Source organism: Centruroides sculpturatus, unplaced genomic scaffold, assembly GCF_000671375.1.
Source record: "Centruroides sculpturatus isolate CEXI.00-Female unplaced genomic scaffold, Cexi_2.0 scaffold319, whole genome shotgun sequence".
Classification (NCBI taxonomy): domain Eukaryota; kingdom Metazoa; phylum Arthropoda; class Arachnida; order Scorpiones; family Buthidae; genus Centruroides; species Centruroides sculpturatus.
Window position 1 is genome coordinate 41450 of NW_019384636.1, and position 19117 is coordinate 60566.

General features: G+C 31.5%; 1 protein-coding gene across 1 annotated transcript in view; it reads right to left on the minus strand.

Moving 5' to 3' along the window:
* Positions 1-19117, minus strand: part of LOC111625861 (syntaxin-binding protein 5-like) — a 181612-nt gene that overhangs the window by 25469 nt on the left and 137026 nt on the right. The window contains exon 6 of the mRNA XM_023369101.1: positions 758-841. Coding sequence (XP_023224869.1) covers positions 758-841 — 84 coding nt within the window. The remainder of the gene's footprint in view (positions 1-757; positions 842-19117) is intronic.

Below are 19117 nucleotides of genomic sequence, written 5' to 3' on the forward strand. Positions count from 1 at the left end.
AATAAAGTATAAGAGGGAGAAGGAAATACCCGGGACTTTGAATTCGAAACCTTGGGTGGAACACCACGTGGACCTTTCCGTGGAACGTTGTCTCTCGTCCTTCCTTTATGTCTTTTCGTACGATTCTTTCGATGGCTTCCTCTAAAATTCTATTATAAGAGTTTCTTCCTATCGATTCGCTGGCTCCTCGTAGCTTCTAATTGTTTTACACTCAATCTGACGCTGCACCACTTCTCCGTCCTTATTCTACGGACTTCGAGCCCAGACTTCTCCTTTAGCTTCGTAGTCTCCGATCGTCTCACACGCGATCCAGAGCACTACCTTCTCTCGTCAGTCCTCCTCGAGAGTTCCACCTCGACTGCTCTTTCCTTTGTTCTTTTTTGCCTTAGGGTCCCACTTCACCCTTTGTTCCATTCCCATTTCTTGGGATTGTTAATCCCACCCAAGGGAAAAGGTTGGAAAGGAAGGTTCTAGAAAAGTCAGAAATAAAGGAACAAAGAAACTTAAAACTAACTAAAATTAATATATTTTATACAATATTATGGCCGACGGCCACAATAGCTTTGGTATAACAAATTCAATAAATACAACAGGTTCATAAAATTTCATTAAACCCAATGATTAGAGACAGCTGGGTTCTCTTCACAAATGCATTTATTTAGTATAAATACTACAAGTTAATACAGATCATATTTTTTGGTAAAATGAATAAATTGCCATAAACAATATTAGTTAGTTTCTGTTAAATTTAACATACCTCACTACACTGAAACCTTGAATCTGCCGATCTGTTTCGCAAATCCCATAAAACAACCACACCAGTATCATAACCTATTAATAACTGAAATAAAAAAATTGCTTGTAAATGAAAGTATTATAAATTCTGAATGAGTCAAAATATTAAAAAATTTTAATTTTTAACATAAAATATAAAATTTCAATACTAAAATGTAATATATATCAGTTAAAAAGCTAATCAAGGAATTGAAATGTTTGTAAGAAGGAACTAAAAATATAATTAGATTCATGAACTATTGAATTTAATTTACAAATAAAATTAATAAACAATCAGATCATGTTTCACAAAGGTTATACAGTAGAGCGTCATTTATCCAAAAGCATTCCAGTTGGCAAATTTAAATTTTCGCTAGTGCTGTGGGCGCTGCAATCTATGGCTGTATCTTGGGCTACTCTAATATTTTTTTTTTTTGGTGTGTATTTTTTTAGCTGGCAGCACTGGCACTTTTGTGTGGTGTTTTTCTGAGGACTGTGTGTCACGCTGAATCAAACGTTTTTGATACTAGATCTTCTAAAGTATATATTTTTTGGTTTCTATATTTTTCAATATATTTATTTTGTTTGTAAAAAATACAATAAATAATTTTTAACGATACAATAGCCATGATTATTATTTTTAAAAGTATACGTTAGGCTTAATATCAACGAAAATTCAACATGAAGCAACATGCAATGGAAAAAAATTTCAACACGGTTAGGTTAATATATTTTTTCATACATAATTGGTTACCCAAAAAATAAGTTATCCGAACAACCTCAGTCCCCAATTGATTCGAATAAATGATGCTCTACTGTATATGATATTAAAAATTATAAATCATTAAGAAAATTTTTAAATACAGTAGAACCACCATTATCCGGACCTCCATTATCCGGATTTTCGATTATCCGGATTGTCCAAAATAAACAAAAATTTTACAAATTTGCTGATTTGCACTTGGTGAATTACGACACTGTTTATGTACATGATGGAATGCATAACTTTTTTTGTTTCAACAACGTCTCACCCAGCACAGTGGTCGTAAACTCTTAAATATATTTTACGTCGTAATAAAAATATAACTTGACATACGTATTTATAAATAATTTATTTTCAAATTACATCATTTCTATGACCAAGGGCGGCGTAAGGCATAGGTAACGTGGGCCACCGTCTATGCCTCGCGGTCCGGCGTTTCGAAGGTTTATGCATTACTTAAAAGCCGCGAACGCGACGAAAATATTTTACTCGTCATAAAATGATAGTTTGTCAAATTTTTATTCATAAAAATGCAGTTTCTACTGCTTTTTATTTTATAAAATCCGTCTTCTTGCACCACCAGAGGGCCTTTTATACAATAGGTAGTCTGTTAGCGTTGGTCAGTAGTAGTCCAAATTCAATACGAACGTTTGTTTCTTGAAAATCTGATCACGATTTAAATACAGTATTTACTTTTAATATTATCGATATGTCATCGAAAAGAAAACGTGTTGTATTATCATTAAAAGACAAATTAAAGTATTTTTTTCGATTATCCGGATTTTTCCTTATCCGGACTACCTTCATCCCCAATTAGTCCAGATAATAGAGGTTCTACTGTATATATTTATAAGCTAATGATTTTTTATTACAATGTTAACATAGTTGATAAACAATTCAGATCTATCATATTTTTAGTAATTAAAGTAAAATAAAACATTATAAAACATTAGAATATATAATATTATGACTACTTTTTATATTAAATGAAATATTTTTAATAAATTCCAATAAAAAATTTATTCAATTTTATTTACCAATAAGTTAGTTTTTAATTATTTCTATATAAGAAACAAAAATTATTATATTGTAGTACTTTAAATTCAAAATATTTAGAATATAATATTTTTATTTTTATGTATATGTCTTTGACCATGTTATACATGATACTCCATATTTATTTCATAAAAGAGTATCTTTAATACAATAATATCCATACATCAAAAATTAAACAGAATTTATTAAAGGAAGAAAAATTTAACCAAAAATATTTTAGCCATTATTCTGGTCATCCTCAGCTTAAAAATACATAAAACAGCATAAAATAAAAAATTTAAAAAGAATAACTGTATATCCATTGATTTTAGAACAAGTCAAATTATACAAAAAGTTTAAAATTTTTAAAATAGCATTACACAAAAAAGCTTGAATAATAAATTATTTAAAATCTGATACATAAAAAATTTCAAAACATGGCAAAAACCTTATTATAAGACCAATGAAAAATTTTAATTAAAATATGTTAAAAACAAACATTTTTGATATACCCCTAAGATCTGCTTCTGGTTTGTTTTTGTTCTCCATTCTATATTGGAATATTTAAAAAAAAACAATAATGAATTAAAAATTCAAGATTACATTTGAAAATTCAGATTGTCTGAGAAAGTTAGAACAGAACAAAAACTGATTCAAAGTAGGATCTTACTTATAAATATAAACAACTTAGAAAATCCAATACATTACAATAACACTACATCAACTGCAATATAACATCGGGCTATTAATTGGTAATAATAATAATTATAAATTTGACCCTAGAGGGAGGCGTTAGGCACCATCTCATATTAAATTTAATAATTACAACTTAAATAATTTTAAATTTAATTAAGTTATAATTATTAAATTTAATACGAGATGGTGCCTAACGCCTCCAAGGTCAAATTTATCAATAATTTATAATTATTATTATTACCAATTAATAGCCCAATGTTATATGGCAGTTGATTTAGTGTTACAGATCTTACTTATTAGGTATACTGTACATCAAAAATGTGTTTATTTTTAATGTGTCTTACGCTTAATGAGTTTTCCCCTGGCTATGATGGAATGACCAGTGTGGTTGTTAAATCCCTGGGGAAACAGATAAAGAGGTTGATGGGAAGAGGTTTTTCAAGAAGATGGCAAATGTGAAGTGTGGATCATGAGTGAGGAAGCTGTTACCAAATAGCTGAGTGAGAGGAAGTGAAAAACTATTGTAGAGGATTGTAAAACAAAGGTATGAGGGAATACTTTAATAGTGAAACAAAGATCTCCGATGAATTTTCAAGTCTGTAAGTAAAGGGGGTGGTGAAGATTCAAATTCAAACTTTTTGTCTCTACTATGTAAATCTCTAACAAAGAAGGACTCTTAAGATTATTGTTGGAATTCTAATGTACTACGCAAGAAACTCAATGTGCTGTATATCCTTTGGGATAAAATTGTTGGAAAATTAAATTAACTTATTGTTCCATTACATTTTGGTTTCTTGCCTTTTGTCTTGTTTCGCCCAAGAGCAATGGATCAACTCCCACAAGTGTCTGGTTTATTCTGTTCACTTGTTCCTTTTATTGGCTCGTCATAGAAATTAATGACTTTTTTTTGCTTTTAATTTGTTCTATCCCCAATCTGACATTAACACATTTAGTTAAAATTCTTCACTGATCTTATATTCAGGATTTTGGAGTGTTTGCTTCATTTACATGACCAGTGTTGTGAGGAAAATTTTGAATAAGAAAATTATAACTAAATTAGATATATAATTATCTTAAACCATCAGATTCTTTAATTGGGCTACTTTAAGGTAAATTAATTATTAAGTAATTTGGTTACAGATAGGAGGTTAAGCCACCATCTCATTCCTATTTAGTTAATCTGAACTTCCTGCCCTAAGTTTGCCATATTTTGTCTTGATTTTCATCTATCTAACTCCTTTCTTAAGATTAAGGAAGGACAGACAAACAGACATAGGGAAGACAGTGGAAATTTATAGGTCTACAATTTCTTCAAATTGCAGCCCAATAATTTTTCTATAAAATGTGATATTTACAAGAACATACTTCCCACATAGTTTATAGAACCAGTTGCAAAATTTAAACGCTATTATAATATAAAAGCAATTATTCTCACATTTTTACAATATTTTTTTTTTATATAAACAAGTTTTATATAATATCTTTCGGATGTTAAGGTTAGCAACTTCAATCACATGAAGGGTCATCACAACCTGACTAACACAAATCACTTTTCAAATTTTAATATACACCAGTATTAATTAGTAGTCGTTGACCATCCTCTCTTCTGGGATATATATATAAAGATTTAATTTTTAGTTTTATCATCTAGTTTTGGATTTTTAACATAAAATTTTAAAAGTTATCAATTTGTTGATATCAATGATACTGGAATCAATACATTTAAAATCACATCTTAAAAAAGTATTCTGAAATTTTCATATTTGATACTTTCTTACTAATATAGCTACATATTTGTTCAAAATGCTTAAAAATTTATTATATTTAATTCAAAAACAATTAAATATTTAAAAGTTATTAATCTAAAATAAAATAATTTATTATGTGATATTTAAACTCTGACATTTTGTTTTTAAATTGAAAACTAAAATTTTAGTTTATAACTTTGACAGAAACCATAAAAGTTTAGAATGAATAAAAAATAAAACAATAATATTCTAATTCATGATCACTATATATTTTAATTAATAAATAAAGTAAATTTTACATAATATGCCTCAATATCCAAAAATAAAAAAATAAGTATATTGTGTATCACTGTTAAAAATTATCAGTATAATGTATCTACTAAGTATTCAGATTGGACCATTTTCACACAAACTATAAGAATGCAACTAANACCCACTTTCTAACCATTCCATCACTCATTACATTTTCACCATAAATCTCTACAAGTTGACAATGAATTTCAACTGGCTTAACATTCTTTGCATTCAAAAATCGTATTACAGAATGCACTTCACAGTCGGTGGGATCAGCAATAGTCTTAAACATTTTGAATGCTCACTAACACGTGGAAAAACAACACAATCCAGCTGTAATGGCGTCACTGGACTGACAATCAACCAGAGACACGCAGGCACTGAACTGCGATACTACCACTGCAATGGCAGTAGAACGAAACTGTACTTACTTTCCAGACACGCCTCATAAATGTTTAAAATGCTTCATAATTCACAAGCTTTTTAAAGTTTATAAAAATTATGAAATGTGAGATATTTTGTGGCTGTCTGCCATTTTGTTGAATATAATTGTACTGTATATAGAATAAGAACTCCTTTCTTTTTTCCTATAATTCTTCTTCCTTCCGTTTTTAACCCTTTCCTGTATTATTCATGGATCCTGATTGACCAGTTTACAAAGGGACAGGAAGGGGGTCCTGTCCGAAGGGGACCTGCAGACACTAGGTGAAGACAAGAGAGACTTTTGGGGTTCTCCACTGAGGTCAAGTGAGAGACCAGGAGACAAGGAGACAAGATACAGTACAAGGATTAGGACAAAAGAGAGGGTCAGTATAGACCAAGAAGTAGGAACAGGATCTTAAAAATAGGTGAGCCAACAGTTCTGGAGAAGTCCAAGGACCTACCTCAGCACCTGTCAATGAATAACTGCTTTTTATTCTCTTAGATGCTAATGAATTGGACATTCACCATCCACAAAGTGACCATTGTCGATATTCACCCCATTGTCAGGACACACCGATCTCAGCTACAGATAGACTTTCTAACTATCCTTCATCCTTTCTTTTCTCTTTTTTAGTTGTAACTAATAATAAGATTAGGTTTAAGTTGAATTGAAATTATCATAGTTTTAAGCGGGATTGTATATATTAGGGGTGGGCAAGCAAGAGGTCAGTGGGAGCCGAAATGTAGGTTTTGCAAAAAGCATGGGAGTTGCAGTTCTGTACTGTACATTTTTATTCTGTATATAGGTTGTTCTACATTAAAGTACCTGATTTTAATTTGCCATAAAAAATGAATGGTTTAGATATACAGTATAAAAGCAACAAATGACATCTGGTGTAAAAACTCATCAAGTATTATAGATTTTTTTTTATGCTACAAGATGGCACAAAAGTCAAATCATGAGCATTTTCGCCCAGTCATGGCTTCACCACATTACATTACGTTAAAATAGTAGAGAAGTTGTCTGTATGTGCACAGACTTTACCTCTAAGAAATTAGACTTGATAAAATTGAAATTAGAAGAGGAAGTAATAGTAAGTAGGGAGGGATAGAAAATAGGAAAAGATTGAAGGGAAGTGTCAAATCATTGAGCATCTATATCATAATTGTTGAGCAAGTAAAAGTACAGTGACAAGACGGCTTCACCACAGAAGAAAACCCATGTTGTAGTCTGATATGCCTGAAAACATAGTCACCAAGATCTCCCGATCGGACTCCCTTAGATTTCTTTCTATGGAGTTACATGAAAGATATGATTTATGCAAGTAACATCAGTCCGAGACCTTTAGGAACTTCAGGAGTGCATTACTGCAGCCATTTCCAGTGTGAGACAGGAATGTTGCAGGGTATATAGCAGGAAATTGCCCAACACCTTTACGTTGTAACTGACTGCTGGAGCACTCATAGATGTGGTGATTTTTTTTCAATGAAATTTGGCAAGTTCTTTCTCATAAAATCTTTAGTGAAGTTACATCTTTAACAGTTAATTTTTTTATAGCCCAAATCTAACTGGGTACTTTCAAGTGTAACATCTTGTATATATATTATAACATTAATAAAATATATTATAAATTTTTATTTTAAAACAATTTCTAAAGCATTTCAGCTAAAACTTCAAATATGTGATGGATTTAGAAAGCAAAAATCAAGATCTTTCAAAGTAAAATTTTATTAGCATATAAATAAACCGATGTTATATCCTATATAAAATAGATTCATATTATATTGTTCAGAAAAATCTTAAATAATTAATTATTGTGATTTGAATAATCAACAAGTAATATTTCAATATATATAACATGTCAAAAACAACTTAAACAATATTATGTTTGTAGAAGAGAAAAATTATACAAAAATCAGTAAAATATCAAAGTAGTAATAAAAATGAAATTGATACTATAATTTGTTGATGTCAATTGAAATATTAATTTAAAACTAACACTAATGTCCATTTTCTACAAGTATCGAAAACATGCTTNAACATATTTTCACAAAATTGTGGAAATAAAATTGTAAAAATAATAATAAAAAGCAGAAATTAACACTTTCAGCAAGAGCTGCATGTAACTCAAAAAGAGCCATATGCGGCTCTCGGAGCCGCATTTGCCCATGGTGAGTATATATTAACTTGCGGGAAGTTCGAACGAGAGCAGAGACATTGTACTGTACATATATCTATATATATAATTGTCTCTGTGATGAACATTCCAATCTCTGTTCCCTCATTCGACCAATAAAGCGATTTTATTGTTATTTGCTTTGTCGTTTTATCACATGTTTCACACACATTCCTTCACAATTTAATAAATGTTAATAAGAGAAAAATATATTTTCATAACAGGCTGTTATTCATAGAGAATCAATCTAGAATGTGACACTAGTTACAGAATTCATCTACACTAGAATTCAATAGTTTGAATTTTGGAATGAATTTAATGTTCTGAGTTTTAATGTTTGTGTATTTGTAATAAGTAGACTCTTATGATGAACCAGGACACTTTAAAGTATTCTGGATCATATTTATTTTGTGATATTAATTATTGATTCTTGAATAAAGCAGAGTCTTTGCTGATTAAAAATGTCATTTATATCATAAATGAAACACCAATGCTAGCAAATTTTGAAATGTAAAAATCAAATATATGGTCAACATGCCTTAAAACAAACACTGATAAAGTGAGTTCTCACTTTAAAGTGAATTTTGCCATTGCCCTGACAGAATGCCATTGTTACAATATTAATTTTCATGTGATAAACAAAAATTTTACCAGAATTTTACCAGATTTTTCAATTCTTGTTTAAATATCTTATAGTTTTAAGCTACAGATATTATTATATCTATTTCTGTAATAGGTCTATTATTTACAAGGTGCATACCAAAATTATGTACCTTTTAGCTATAACTTCTAAACGAGTCAGTTCTAGAAAAAATTTTTGATGTCCCTTTTCAACATAATCCCAATCTTTGTCAAGACACACTTCGCATCTTTAACTACTTGTCAAAGCACTATGTAACTCATTTTCTGAAGTTCTTATGTACCAGTGGAGAAGTGCACTACCAGGAGCAATCTTAACAAATAATGCATACCATGAAATAAATCCTTTAGATATGTGAATAGCCAAAATTCACTCAGAGCCAGACCTGGCAAATACAAAAAGATGCAGCAGAATTTCAATGGTTTTTTCTATCAGAATATCTTGAATGACTTGAGCTCTGTGTAGTGAAGCATTGTCCCAATGCAAGACAAAATATATGCCAGCAAACTTGGGATTCCATTCACAAACTGCAGGCAACAAATGTTTGCCCAGCATATTTTTTGCACACTGACCAGCAATTGTGTGATCTTTAGGTACCAGATGCATGAGAATCAATCCATGTTTGTCCCAGTAAATGGCATAGAGAACTTTGTTGATGGAAGCAACTTGTTGGAACTTTTGGGGAGGTGGGAAAACAATGTTTCTACTGTTTCATTTGCCATTTAGTTTTGGATAAAATGTAAATTCCATCATGATCACATAATCCAAAAACAGCCATTAGATGCAGCATTCCTAGCCAACATTGACAGACAAACTTCAGTTCAACTGAGTTTCTTTTTATTGTCCAGTTAGTATGGATCCCAGCATGCAGAAACCTCATGTATGAATGATCAATCAGAATCCATTGAATTGTACCTTGCAATAGGCCTGTAGCATCAGCAATTTCATCCACTGTCAGCCATCTTACATTACCACATGTTCCATTTGAGTGCAGTTTTCAGGAAAAGTTGCAATAACAAGGCAATCAGAGTGTGGATCATCTTTGACAGAGTTTCTTCCAATGGATTCACAAACCCAGTTGCATACTATGCAATCATCAAGAGCAGACACTCCCTACAGATGTCCATTAACTGCTTGTGTATTGGCCACTTTTTCATCACAAGCAAACAAAAATTTGTTGACAGCATGCTGCTTCTGAACTCCGTGATAACTCTTCTGATAACTCTGATAACTCTATGCTTTCAGGCAAACTGAACTTCTAATAACTCCATGCTTTCAGGCAAACTTAGAAACAAGTTAGCAAAAAACATAAATTACTCATTACCTGCTGCAGGCACTAGTGGAACTTCACAAGTTGACTGGTTAAAGGCTTGTTCAAACTTGTCCCAAGAAAGCATGCAATTTGTTGCGTGCCCACAAAGGAAAACAGTACATAATTCAATTTTAATTTGAAACTAACCATTAATCCTATTTATCAAAATACTTTTATTTAAATATAACAATTATTTTATACACTCTGTCGCAAAAAAATGTATGCACCCAGAAGAAATCGAGCCACAATCACGAAAGTCTGTACAAATTTAGTCTGGTAAGAGATATGCAAATGATAAAAATTTTGACGCCAATGAGATAAGGCTAACGGCGGTATGAGCATATGAGATGCGCAGCTGGGAGAGTTTAAAAGCACAAGTGCTTGCGCCGTAGGGCTATTTAAACGAATCTGTCAACTTGGATGGATGGTATTGTGAATAGAGATGCCTCTGAGACGTAACAGGCGGCAGTACAAGCAGTTGACGGAGTTTGAAAGGGGCCATACAGTAGGCCTCAGAGAAGCCGGTTGGTCGAACAGGTGTACCGGCCGCCACCTCTGTCGGAGCAATATGGTAGTTGCTCGGTGTTGGCAACAGTGGATGACGGAAGGGAGAGTCTACTGTCGCGGAGGGTCAGGATGTCCCAGAAACACAAATGAGCGCGAGGATCGTGCAATCAGAAGAGCGGCAACATCTGCACCAACAACGTCGCTATCATCGATTTGACGCCATTTACCACCTTCCAGGCATCCGGTGGCATCAAGAGAAACCATTAGAAGACGACTGGCCGACAATGGTATAAGAAGCCAACGTCCATTAAGACGCTTAAAACTGACCCCACATCATGGGCAGTGTCGATTGGATTTTTGCCGACCTCGGGCAAATTGGAGTGTGACCGACTAGAGGCGTGTGGTCTTCAGCAATGAATCCCGATTCAGTCTCAGTGCTGATGACCACCGAACACACATGTGGAGATGGCCCGGCCAGCAGTCCGATCTGGCATTTGTTGTCGAGCGGCATACAGCAATTACACAAGGTGTGACAGTGTGGGGAGCGATTTGTTATGACACACGATCACCTCTAGTCGTCCTTCAAGTCAACATGACGGCTCGCAGTTACGTGGACAGCATTTTAACGCTGGTTGTACTGCCTATTCTATCAAGTCGCCCAGGTGCCATTTATCAGCAGGACAACGCTTGTCCACATACTGCGAGACTCTCCTAACAATGTCTTCAAGGATATGATGTACTTTCATGGCCTGCCAGGTCACCAGACCTCTCGCCAATAGAGCACGTCTAGAACGTGTTGGAAAGGCAAATGCAGTCGTCTCGTGATACAAGTGAATTAACTGCCCAGTTGCAAAGATTATGGCATGATCTTCCGCAAGGTGTCATAGGTGACCTAATTGATTCAATGCCACACCATGTTTCGGCTTGTATAGCTGCCAGAGGTGGCTTTACTACTTAATGATTTGTAACGTTTTTCATGCCATAACTTCTTAATAAAACGATCTTTTGTTCTGAATTTTTAATCATTTGCATGTGTCTTACTAGTCTACATTCTTACCAACTTTCGTGATTGTGGCTCGATTTCTTCTGGGTGCATACATTTTTTTGCGACAGTGTATTTCATTACTGACTACAACTGAAAGAATTTTGTTGTATCTGATAAATATCTGTGTTGATATTTTTAAAGTTTTAAATAAAGCTTTAAATACCAACATAAATTTATCTTTAACTTTTATTTAAATTTAATTCTTAGTTCTTTAGTAAGCAATTATTATTATTTTTTTTTATGTGAAAATGATAATATTGTTGCTAATGAAGCCTAATAAATTTTATGTGTTTTACTCTGAAAACAAATTAATTTTGTTATAAAACTATTAGTTTACTTATGATTTTTTATATACAGTCAATTCACATTAATATGAATCACTAGGTGAATAGCAGTTAATATAAATTTTTGATAAAGCAAACTAACAATTTTCGGAGTCAAGGTCATATAATTTAGGGAGTTAAGGCTTAATAGACAATTCAATTGATTTTTGAAGATCAATTGAATTGTCTATTAAGATTCAATTGATTTTTGAAGATCAATTGAATCTTCAAATCATCAATTGAGAATTGATGATTTGAAGATTAACAACATTAGGGAAAAATATGAGAGTATGACTAATAATAGACTTCAAAATTTAAATTTGGAAGGAAATGTGGAAGAACTTTGGGAGAATATGAAAGGGGAAATTAAAGAAAGTGCTTACCAGGTTTTCGGAGAGGAGAGAAGAAAAGCAAGAAGACCTTGGATTACGAAAGAAGTGTTGGAGAAAATGGATGAAAGGAGAAGATGGAAAAGCGCAAATACATTAGATGCTAAAGAAAAATATAGAACAATCGATAAACAAGTGAAAAGTATGGCAAGAAAAGCTAAGGAAGATTGGCTAGACAGAATCTGTCATGAATTAGAAGAACATGAAGTGTCTCAAGATCTGAGAAAGGTCTATCAAAACATTAATTTAATCTCAGGAAAGAAAAGAAGAGTGAAAATTGGGGCAATAAAGGATGAGAATGGAGAAATTTTAATGCAGAAGGAAAGGCAATTAGTAAGATGGAATGAATATTTGACAAAACTTTATAAAACAGAGGATAACATGGAATGTAAACTGGAAGAGGAATATGACGATGATGAAACCCCTAAATTTCTGGAGGATGAAGTTGAGGCAGCCTTGAAAAAATTGAAGAATAAGAAGGCACCTGGAATTGATGGCTTGCATGGAGAATTGCTTAAGTCAATGGGTTTTGAGGGAAGAAGGATTATAAGTCATGTTCTTAATAAAATTCTTGCAGAACAACAACTACCCACAGACTTTACTAATTTAATATTTATACCTATACCCAAGATAGCAGGAACACTGGAATGCGACAAACATAGAATAATAAGTTTAATAAGCCATATGTCAAAAGTTTTAACTAATACTATCTATAGAAGAATAGAACCGAAAATTGAAGCAGAACTAAATGATACACAATTTGGTTTTAGAAAGAACAAAGGAACTAGAGAGGCCATTACATTAATTAGGCTTATTGGAGAAAAAATGATTGAAAAAAACAGAGATCTTTATCTGTGCTTTGTGGACTATGAAAAGGCGTTTGACAATGTTAACCACACAATTTTATTTGAAATACTTCAAAAAATTGGAATAGATAAAGGGATAATTAAAATTATTCTCTTTTTATACAAAAATCAGAAAGCAATAATAAAAATTGATGAGAAAGAATCCAACTGGATAAGGGTGGAAAAAGGAGTGAGACAGGGATGCGGACTTTCACCACTGTTATTTAATATTTACAGTGAGTGGATGATGCGAGAAGCACTTGAGGATTTTAACGAAGGAGTGAAAATCAATGGATGCTTAATAAACAACATAAGATACGCTGACGACATAGTCCTGCTGAGTGAAAGTAAAGAGGGATTACAGAAAATTCTGAATCGACTGTTCAAAACTGGATTGGAGAAATTCCATATGAAAATAAATGAAAAGAAGACAAAAGTAATGAAGGTTTCAAAGAAGGAAGATATGGAGGAATTCCAGATCATTCTGGGAAATAAGGAACTTGAAAGGGTTAAAAAGTTTGAATACCTGGGAAGCTGGATAACAAGTGATAATAGATGTAAAATGGAAATTAAAAGCAGAATTAATAAAGCAAAAGCTGCCTTTTATCAGATCTATCATATATTAACAAACAGAGGCCTTAACATAAAACTGAAAATAAAAATCCTAAGGACAATGATCTGGAGTGTACTAACATACGGATGTGAGGCATGGACTCTTACGCATGAAATGATGGAAAGAATTAACTCATTTGAAATGTGGTGCTTGAGAAAGATGCAAAGAATAAGTTGGACGGAGAAAATAACAAATGAGGAAGTTTTGGACAGGCTGGGCTTGAGGAGAAGGTTGCTTATAAATATCCAACAAAGAAAGGTACGATATGCTGGACATTTGGCTAGAGGATCAGGAGGACAACTACTAAAGACGGTGATTGAGGGACTGGTGGAGGGGACAAGACCTAGAGGAAGACCCCGAAAGACTTGGAGAGATAACATCAAAGACTGGACTGGAAAGGATTTAAGAGAAGCCTGGAATAGAGAAACATGGAGAGGAATAGTTCATCAAATGCAACCCTCTGTAGAGAGGATGCCACTGGATAGATAGATAGACAATTCAAATCTCTAAATTATATTATTTTGAATCAATTTACTAAATAAAGTTAGATAAAATTAAGTTTATTTACAAAAACAAATTAACATTCTAAATGATTTTCAAATCAAACAAAATGAGGAGATTGTATTTGCCATTTAAGTCTGGAGCAATATATCAAAGTGGTTAAACAAAACAAATTTTAAAAAAATGAATTTTTTTTCTGTTGTAGATTTTGAAAAAGTAGAAAATATTTTTTGGTACCAAAACAGTAAAAATTTGGTGCAAAGTAACCAAACTTGGCATCACTGTATGTACTCCCTGATATGCAAATTAAAATGTTTGCACAGGACGTTATCCATTTAGATATTGTGTCCTTAAACTTTAACCCCTATTTTCTGAGTACAGTAGAATTGTATGCTAAAACCTGATGTTTGAATTACAGCAATTCAAACATTTGGTTTTAGCATACAATTCAAACATTATTTGCATTAATATGAGAATTTGCTTTATCAGTGTTTTGAAACAAATCAAACTGAATGTCAGTACCAGATAATCAAGTGATTTACTAGTCAGTACAAATTTCATCATAATGATTATTTTGTATATAATACAATCCAACAATCTCTTACAATTTTACTGTGCAAAGTAAAATAAAGAAATAGTTCAAAATACCAAGTTTTATTTTGCAGAAAGACCTATGTCTGAAGTACAACTTGTACAAATATAAACATATATAAGCCCAATATATTAAAGCCAAAAATTGCTGGATTACATTGGGTTATATTATTGCTACTAATTAAGTTTAATAAAAGATGATACTTAAGGCATAACTTTAGGACAAATTATTTAGCATTTAATTATTGATAGTAGGTATTAATATTTAATTATTGTCATAAATAAAGGCCCTTGTGGCCTTCAATAAAACACATCTCTTACATATCACATCTGTTTCTGCATAGCTCAAGTATCTTGAAAACCTTTAAACTTACAAAGAAACTAAGAAAGGCTTTGCTGTTAATTTTAAGAACATCTTCAGTACTACTTGTATGGAAGGCTATTTATGAATATTTATTATTTAATTTATTTTTTAGTTATTTTTATTTTGCTTTTTCTTTTTGTATTTGTATTTTATTTGTACTTATAGCATATAGATGTACCCCTATCATATTGTTTTTGTATTTTATTTTAATTTATTTTTCTTCAACATTCTTTTACACATGCAACCACCAACATGTGTTTAATGAGTTCTATTTTATTTAAATTCTTTTTTGAATTTTATTCTATGTAACATTCCATAATCTGAAGATGGCTGTTAAAGACAGTTGAAAACTTTTGTTCTTATAATAAATTTGTTCATTTTTACTGAATTACAGGTGTTAGTTGGTACTTTTATTGTAATCTCATCCAATTTTGCAATATCTGTTAAAAATAATTATATTACCATATTTTTGTCAATTGTCCAGCAAGACAGTCTATCTGGGGAGACTGTAAAATCAGATATTTCTGTACAATAAAAACTGGTATACCAGTTTATCCCAGGAAATGCAGGTTTAAGTGAGCTTATACATCACTCTAGAATGTACATGAAAAAAACAAACTAGTTATATCATATAAAAATGTAATGTATGTAAAGGTAAAAATTCTAAAACTGAAACTGTCAGCATTACATCAAAAAACTACAATTATGTGTTTAATTTTTGCATTTGGTCTTCTTTCTAATGATGTGCAGTACAATATTCTTGCAATGCTGAAAGTGCTTTTCTTATGTTTATTTTATTGCAATTTGATCCAAAAATACAAAAATAAACATATCAAATTTCAGTAACTCACTGTAAATTATCTCAACTTACAGGAATTAACATCAGCTTTGTGTGAAATTTGAGAGGACAGTATTATTTTTTAGATCAGGGTAGATTCAGTGCAGCCCACACTAACTACTACTACAGCCATTAATTGTTTTATTGTCCTATAAATGAAAACTATTTTCCTGATTTCAGTCAGTCAAATTACATTAGTATTTTACTGTACTGGAAGAATGTTTTCTTTAACATTTATTTAACAACTAGTTTTGTTAGATAATTAATTTTATTTTTTGTTGCAGTTTAACTGGCATGTCAGTAACCCCAGGGTTTCCAGCAAGCTGATCTCACCCAGTTATATGTGGCATGTTGGTCAATCTGTGAAAATACAGTATAATAAATATAGCATAAAACCATAAATAATAAAAAATAACTTCAAAAATATTAATACTCTCTCTCTCTCATGTTTGCAAAGTAGTTGTCTAAATGAAACAAACAGAAGTGCTAATGTTACATGGACATGACATTATATAAGCAAGGCAGCACTACTCTGGACAGTGGTGCTGCCAGCAGACCTCCTCAATTCCTCAATACCTGGTGCACAGGTAATGAACATACCTATATAATAAAAATTTTAGAAGTTTCAGAATTTTCTTTTTATTTCATAACATATCTGCAAATATTTTCTATTCCTCAATATCCACAATTTTTCCCCACAGGAGATAAATTATCTGCAATTGGAAAAATTTTCCACCATACAGCAACATGTAAATCCCAGTGTTTAGTGCAGAACAAAGAATTACAATAACTGTAAAGCTTTCCCAGAACTGGAATGAGCAAGATGCTGTGAGACTTCGTGCACTTTGGAAAATGATACAATTTAACACAGTTTTTATTTTATGTATTTTCCAATTTCTTTTATTTTTTCAGATTAACAATACTGTAAACCTGAAACCATATTTTTGAAACCAAGGCTTTGCTGTTAATTTTATTAGAGAGTTATTGTCCATTTATGGTGGTGTCCTAATAAACTAAGTTATCTCACCTTAAATGGGATGGTAACTTGCAAGAGTTATTAATAATAACTCTTACCACCCTTATTATGAGTTACCATTGTAATGGGACTGATGGAATATATCTCACTGGTGTCTAATGCTACACTGGACTAAAGTCAACACTTAACTGCAGAACAAGCACTTAATATGTTTGCATACTATTCATGTATGTATCTGAGCTGAAGAATTTCCTGACTATGTTTAGTATGGCAGTCTTCTGCAGTGTGACAGATTCTGTGAAGCCCTAATGTTTCCAGACTCCTGTGTAATATATGTAGTATGATCCGTATGTAAGAAAGGACTACCAGTACATAAATACCTTATCTATTCTCCACGATGCTTCATTTCATGAGAAACTTTTTAGTATTTACTAATTTTTTCAGTATATGCACTTTTTGTATGATGTGAATATTTGGAACAGCTATGTCTATGCTGTATGTGATTTTGTTTAATGATGCTATATGATGTTGGGATTGATTGTCAATGAATGTTATGCTGATCTGTTTTAAATATAATATTATTAACATTCATTGACATAATATTTAAAACAGACCAGCATCACATTCATTGACAATCAATCCCAACATCGTACAGCATAGACATAGCTGTTCCAAATATTAATTATTATTATATAAATCAAATCAACTCAAAACTGATATAAAATTTTAAAAAAATGAAATATTGCTGCAATGTTTTCAAACATTGATACCAAAATATCAGTTTTCAAAAATAATGATAGTTTATCACTTATGTAAATAAAGTATCAATGTTTCAACAGTATATTTTTATAACAATTTACCTAATAAAAAAAATTAATAAGTATATGTTAACCATACTGCAGCAATGGGTTTTATTTATTCAAAATTGTACATCATCATAATTATTGAATTTATTTTAAGAAATATTGTATTAATTCTATTACAATTATAATATAAAAACTTTTTAACTACAGTTTTTTTACAAAAGTACAATGTAGTATTACTAAAAATATATATTATCTAATTTAAAATAAATATAATTTGACTTTTAAAAGCAATTAATCCTATATTACTAAGGTTTCATGCAAAGAAATTCTTTGTAAAATAATTAATTATTTTTAATTATATTTCTTATAATTTTTTCTAAATTGAAAATTTCAAACCAACAAATTCTCTTCTGAATAATCATTTTTTAGATGCATTAAATTCACTATTTAAAAAATCTTAATTATAATTATTACTCTAACTAAAAATCACCATTCAAAATACTATAATGGAAACATTTCTTATATTAATTCATTTCTTGCTTATAAATCAAGCTATAAACTTCAACAGAATTTGGTCATTTAATTTGTTATTACAGGTAGCCCTCAGTTTATGCTGGTTCAATTTACGCCGATTCACAATAACGCCGCTTCGCAATTCGCCGTTTTGCAGTATAATTCCCCGATTTTCCGCATGCTAGACTCATTTTTATTTCAGTGTTGACGTATTTACCTAGCTGCAACATTGTACAGTACATTCGTTAAAACAATGATTTTTATTAAATATATTTATTTTTTCTGTTTAATATTATTGGGTATTATACATTTGCATTAAATTAGTATTAAAATACTAAACGTTTAGGTACCCATGAGTCAAGATATTAAACTTAATAGTCCAATAAATGGCGTCCGAATCCATAGCGCAAATGAATGTATCCCGTATCAGTTCGTTCAGGAAAACACCTTACGACGCAATAGCACTTCCGGCAATCACAAATTATCGTTAGTGAGACAAATCTACTTCTCATTGGCCAGACGATATTTCTCTCTCCTTAGCCACCTCAAATTTTCCCACTCAAACTGACTTTATACCAACCGGTGGTCGACCAATCAGTGTCTTCGCTCATCTGTAGCTCTACATCGGGTTAACATATTCTTTCAACTAAGTTTGACGGATGAACTTTGTGAGTTAGACAATGATTGGAAGCGAAGTGCAAATGTAAAAAGGAGCATCATATTCGACCATATTCCAAAATTCTCAATGAAAGAAAACAAAAGCGTAAACAATTAAAGATGGATACTTTTTTCGAAAAATGTAAGAGATCCGAAACTAAAATTTTTTAATAAAAACATTTCACTTTATTTTATGATAAAATACATTTTACAAATTAAATTTATCTGTATTTTGTATTATATTGTATTAATAATCAAAATTATTTGCTGATTTTTCACTTATGTAG